We start from the raw sequence: 6,077 nt of genomic DNA, 5'->3' as shown, positions 1-6,077 counted from the left end.
TATTATTACAACAGATTCCAATTTTCCTCGTTTTAATCCCAATCTTTGCACGCGAACATGGCTTTAAATGAGTGTCAAGTGAACCGATCAACGCATAAATGACCCTATCATTCACCTCGTTTAGAACCATCAGGAGTTGTGCTATACCTTCAGAGTTTCAGCTTCACGGTGAATAATTCAGACATATCATCAGTCGCCATGCTGACGAACATTGAGCTCAGTTTACCTCCTGTGACATGTAATCTGACATCACACGGTTTATTTATTCTATCATTATAAAACCTTTGTGTCTATCTGAGTCTCTTATTATTTGCTACTGACAGGAGAACAAAATAAAGGAAATTATGATATACATATAAATGATACATTTAATAAAATCAAATTTATAAAAAATTATATATAATAAATTCATATTATAATAAATAATGGCAGTTTAGAAATTGTGGCTAAAAAGCAGCAGCATAATTATGAATTATAAACAGCAGTTAATAACCTACTTTACATCAAAGAGAATATTAATAATAGCTAGAAAGGCTCCGAGTATCGATCCCCCACGTGCTGAATAAAACCGAAACTAGAGGAAACTACACGCGCTGCCTGCGGGGTTTCCGGCGGAAGTCTTTCATTTCTTGATTATGTTTATTTTTACAAATATTATTTCAGAACTGAGCGCACAGTAGCTGGTATCACAAGGAGTCATGGATGATAGTGAATTCCCAGGTTTTTTTTTTTTTTTTAGGATTGTTATATTTAGAGTTCTTAGAATTGTTGCTTCAGAAATTCTATTTAGATTTTTAAAAATGCGCGTTTGAGTTGAACAGGAAGTAGAAGTTACGCTCTGGCCTTTTGACATGATTACAACATCAGCAACAAACTGTGCCAACAATTACGAGCATTTTTACACATATAGAAATACATTAAAAGCGATAAATTAAACTTGAAAAATAATTGTAAATTAGTGCTTATTAAAGCAACTAATAACTGTTATTTAAATAATGCATTTGCAATGCAAATACATTTGTACGCAGTAAGCTTTTATTAGAAGAAAGCCCAAGGATGAACGAGAAAATAACCAAATATATAATAAATAAGATAAAACGTTTAAAAAATAAAATAAAATAAAAAGAATAATAATAATTATTATTATTATTATTAATAATAATAATAATAATAATAATAATAATAATAATAATAATAATAATGTTATTATCTAACATAATTATTGTGTTAAATTGTGAACAATAAAGTGAATTATACAATAATTAGCATATTTTGAATATTGGAGCTTTTACACATTTTTGCATACTGATTGTGATTTTTTTTTTTTTTTACTAAAATAATGATGACAATAAAATATAAACTTTTTAAAAGCAGTTTTACTTTCTGTTTCCCGCGCTGACACTTATTTAAATCCATATAGTCTCCCCATAGAATCCGCACCACATCCCAGTCACTTCTCCTCCAAGATCCTTCACATTACCTCGTCGTTTTATACCAATATATGATTAATATTGCATCTGAATTACTTAATAATTTCAAAAGCCGGGCGACATGAAGGCATCCATAATTAAAAGTGCACTTCAAAACAGCACTAATTACAGAGAAAGGTTCTGTTTGGTGCAGGAGGGACCGGGACGCCTTTTCCTTCACCCCACAGTGTGAACATTATGTTTTATCTGCTCCTTGTATCATATACGACGATACATATTTAATCCCTGCCGAGGTTAGGGGGATTATAAATAAAAGAAACATGTGAGATCTTTTCAAAACAAACACTTTACAACGATTTTTGATGCGTAAAAGTAAAACACGTGGGCCTCTAAATTGAAGAATAAAATCACCTCAAATAAATCGTAGAAAATATGCAATAATTTAATAGGTTTAAAACTCACACATTTTTTAAAAGTGAAATCAAAGGTGAGGATTAAAATACTTAAAAAATAAATAAATAACATAGCAGCAGCCAAAGCCACACAGTTGTGCCTCATATATAATTAGGTGTCATTTCCATTTTTAAAATCAACAGGATGAATAGATTTAGTGTCCATGGATTATTTGTGAATAAACTACTGGGTTTTGTGCGTCATCGCAGATTAAAAAAAAAAAAGTGAGCATATTGTCCTCAAAAGTCTTAATAAAAAGGGTGAAAATATATAGTTTGAGGTATAGTTCACAGAGGTGCACGACAAAAAAAGTTCACACAAAATCCTTCAGTGTAGACATATGTGAAAACACCTCATTAGCAGCTTTTAAATGAATTCACTGGAGTGGTTAAAAATGAATTAAAATCCCTGAATGTGACCAAAAGTCTGGGTGAAATTCCATAGTTAGTGTATGTGCAAAAAAATATAACAACAAACAAACAAAAACAAAAAAGCCTCGTTTACACATTTGAGTCCATTAGAATAAGTGCATTAAAAGTGAGTGAAACCGTTTGGAAGTCCGTTTGGATCGAGCAGACGATGATTCCCTGTTTGTTAGTTATAGGCTATTATTAATCACTCGATCAAAAATGTATTAGGCTCTTTTATTTATATGTGTGACGCTCAGTGCACAGCGGAGTACTTCATCCGTTTCTGTTTTTGCCGTTGGTTACAGAACCAGACTCGAACCACGTTCTTTTTCAAGTCCAGTTTCTCCGCGATCGCCGCTATTTTCTCGGATGATGGCCGAGGTTGGATGGCAAAGTAAGCCTCCAAGGAGCGCTTTTCAGGCGCTGCGATGGATGTGCGCTTTCTTTTCCGCTCGGCCCCGTTGAAAAGGTCCGGTTTGTTGCTTTTTTCCCGATGCGCAGCTTCCGCTTCCTCCAACCAGGCTTGAAGAACAGGCTTCAGTGCGATCATGTTGTTGTGGGACAAGGTGAGGGATTCGAACCTGCAGATGGTGCTCTGGCTCAACGATCCCACGCCGGGGATTTTCAGGTTGGCCAGGGCTGAGCCGACATCTGCCTGGGTCACCCCCAGTTTGATCCTCCTCTGTTTGAATCGCTCTGCGAACGCCTCCAGCTCCCTGGGATCGGACTCCACGTCGTTGACGCACGCCATGCCTCCGTGCACGGACAGGGAGTGCGGGTGCGCCATGGTGGCCTGCATCGCCTGGTGCAGCTGCCCCATGGTCTGCAGGTGGTGGTGAGGGTGCTGGTGGTGGTGGTGATGATGATGATGGTGGTGTGGTGGTGCAGCTGGAGGCTCTGGAGCTCCCATCCCTGCAGTCACTGCCTGCAGGCTGCTGGAGAGGTGTTCCAGGAGGTCCCCGGCCTCCAGGCTCTGACCCAGGTGGTGCTGCTGGTGTTGATGGTGGGAGATGATGGGCACCGCCGTGGATGAGGAAGAGGAGGCTGAGGTGCAGGGGACACTGCTCATGGTATGGTAAGTCACGTCTGGTTTGAACGGGTGACTCTTGCCGTGAGAGACAATGGTGTCAGCAGCTGCCAGAGCCTCTGCCCGAGCCAACAGGCTCTCATCAAAGCCTCCGAATATATTGCCCTGCAACTGCAAGCAAGAGTGCGCATAGTGGAGTCAGTGGGGAATAGTGTCAGACTGCTCTCAGGATCTAAAAACATTTTCCAAAGGCAAGCAGTGAACCCTCCTCAAAGCGCAGGTCATAAAAATTCATATGAAAGCATGAGCGGGGGGGGGGGACACAGGGAGAGAGAGATAGGGAGGGAGGGATGGAACAAAGTCCTGTCAAATCAACTACACACATTCCCAGGACATTCCTAGTGATTAACCCCCCTCCCAATCTCTTCTCCCTCTCCCACCCAGGAACGTTACGTACCTGCGGGGCAGACACGCACACTCTGCGCACCCCCTCCGAGCCCGCGTGCAGGCCGGGGAACTTGTGCTCGTGCAGGCCCGGGTGCATGGAGAAGTGCTGCTGCTTCCCATTCATGGTCATCATCATCATCCTCACAGAGCGAGCCACCCGAGTAGGACGGCCTCCACCGGAGCGTGCTCCTCCAGCGCTCCTTCAGCAGACTGAGCTGTTCGGCGTCCTGCGCGTCCCCCCACCCCACCTCCATCCATCCTCACCCCCACCCTTCCCCCTCCCTCTCCCCGGCTCCCCTGCTCAGTTTACAGGTTGCAGCACCGTGCGTAATGAAGGAGGTTTCCTAAAAAAACGCTAAAGCTGGTCGCGCACGTTTTCAGGCATGTTCCTAAAGAAGAGAATGTTTATTTAATTTTCTTTTAAAGCGTTCTCTGTTATGCAATTTGATGTTTCAAAATGCACAGGTGGTCTCAAGACGATTCAGTTTTCTACAAACCCTACCCTATGGTTTATTTGCTGACATTCAAACAATTAATGCGGTCCTGTGGAAAATCTTTATTATAGCTAAAGCATTTTTTTTCTAAATCCATTGGATAATTTTTAAAGTTCAATTTAGGGTGATGGTGGATCTCACAATCATACGCAGAGTTTGCGGGGTTCAAAACAGTTTTGAAGCCATGTTGAAATGTTATTGAGATTTTATTTTATAAAACAGTTTTCTTCTGCTTTGACTCTAACATATTACTGTTATAGTTTCATGTTACAGATGTTAGTTCTACCTCATGTGTGTAGTATAAGTCTTCAGTGAAATGGTCCCAAACTTTTGAGACTTTAGGTTGGTTCTTCTTCTGTTGTGCAATTCTTCTTCACAATGTAAATGGTGACGCGACACTTGAGCCCAGAAGTTCATGTATGGTATGCAGAAAAAAAGAAGAGGAAAGCGGCCTGCTTCCTGATTTAATCATGAATTTACAATGTTAAACAACGCATCGATGCACATTTTTGCAGTCAACATGAATAAATATGTTAATCATTTTTGGTTTTTGGTCTAGTTGTCACTTCTGGATATTATTGTAAGGTGTTTGCATGTTCTCCAGGGTTTTTTGGGGGAAACTGTACTTATTTAGTCTGGATACATTTCTGTGCAGATTCACTCTGGATCTAAAGTCTGCAGATTTCTTTTTGGCTCGTGTCCCCACCCAAACACTTATTAGAAGGGTAGGCCTAAAAACTGCAGGTTCAAACTAAAGTAAGCCTTAAGGTGGTGGGCTGGAACCAAAGAGCTCCCAGGTATAGGCAAAGGTGGGCCAATGACACAGTGAGTCCATCCGATCCTGCCGGTCAACTCTCGGGTTTCCCAGACTGTGAATAATTTAATGGTCCAGTGGCAGGCATCCATTACCAAGCCTGTGTGATCTTCTTCATTATGCAGATTAAAGAATATATAGATGTTTTAGTCCAAGTCTCAGAGCTGCAGTTATAGGAGAAAAAACTCTGGAAAGAGGGTTACATTGATTTTAAAATAAAAGACTTTTGTCACATCCTTAACTTTTAAACATGACATTGTTTTGAGAGAGAAAAAAATACAGACACAGTGAGATGTTCAACATAGTGTTAAGCAGTGTCGACATACCTAATGTCTTTTAAAAATCACTTTTGTTTTTCCATTGTTTCCCGCGATCTATGTCTTCAGTGGCCTGAGACCTTCACTGGTTCACCCTCAGTCACTGTCTCAATGGGACCAGTTGGAAACACCCTAAAACCTTTTCTTCAGAGAAGCTGAAAGTCTTTTAATTATAGGCTAAACAGAGTCTAAGTGTTTTCACTTGACTTCCTAAAGTAGTGAGTGCCATGCATTATTCACTGTGCTTCATTATGCCTCTGTTGTCTGATGGTGGGATTCCAAAAAGGCAACAGTCCCACTAGGATGGGATGAGGCCACAGATAAAAATGGAGGAGCACGTTGGAAAATGTCTTTATAACGTTAGTTATATTACTTATTATACAGTTTGGACCTCAGCATGGCAATTTCAAAGTCTTTCTTTGTGTGTTTTGTCTACAAAGCAAGGGTTAGGGAGGATACACTACTACAGGGTAAAGACACACAGAGAGTGGGCAAACATTTGTAATCTGCATGCCTCAGTCTTTGGATAATGATTATGAAAATGAAAGACAACAGTGCAGATTTAAGAAACCGAAAGGTAATGTTTAAAGTTTGGATGATTTTCAAACTGCATTTCTTTTGTCTTTTTCCATTCCCATGAATATCGTCTCGTATCGTGGGCCCAGTATTGTATATCGTCCCATCC

The 6,077-nt window shown here is 40.4% G+C and overlaps 1 protein-coding gene across 1 annotated transcript; it reads right to left on the bottom strand.

Moving 5' to 3' along the window:
- Positions 1-2,513: 2,513 nt before the first annotated feature.
- Positions 2,514-3,963, bottom strand: pou4f3 (POU class 4 homeobox 3). The gene is made up of 2 exons (XM_028466866.1): positions 3,778-3,963; positions 2,514-3,491 (listed from the first exon to the last, which is right to left on the bottom strand). The coding sequence occupies exons 1-2, from the start codon at positions 3,904-3,906 to the stop codon at positions 2,547-2,549; spliced, it is 1,074 nt and encodes a 357-aa protein (XP_028322667.1). The 5' UTR covers positions 3,907-3,963; the 3' UTR covers positions 2,514-2,546.
- Positions 3,964-6,077: the final 2,114 nt, after the last annotated feature.

Source organism: Gouania willdenowi, chromosome 14 (assembly GCF_900634775.1).
Source record: "Gouania willdenowi chromosome 14, fGouWil2.1, whole genome shotgun sequence".
NCBI classification, from domain to species: domain Eukaryota; kingdom Metazoa; phylum Chordata; class Actinopteri; order Blenniiformes; family Gobiesocidae; genus Gouania; species Gouania willdenowi.
Note: the sequence above shows the minus strand (reverse complement) of the source record. Positions and strands in the feature narration are given on the sequence as shown.

What these genes read in the sequence shown, in the direction of transcription:
- pou4f3 (XM_028466866.1), bottom strand. Translation starts at nt 3,906, where the DNA reads ATGATGATGATGACCATGAATGGGAAGCAGCAGCACTTCTCCATGCAC. An exon ending in TGTGCGTGTCTGCCCCGCAG is followed by an intron (nt 3,492 to 3,777) that starts GTACGTAACGTT and finishes TCTTGCTTGCAG; the next exon opens with TTGCAGGGCAATATATTCGG.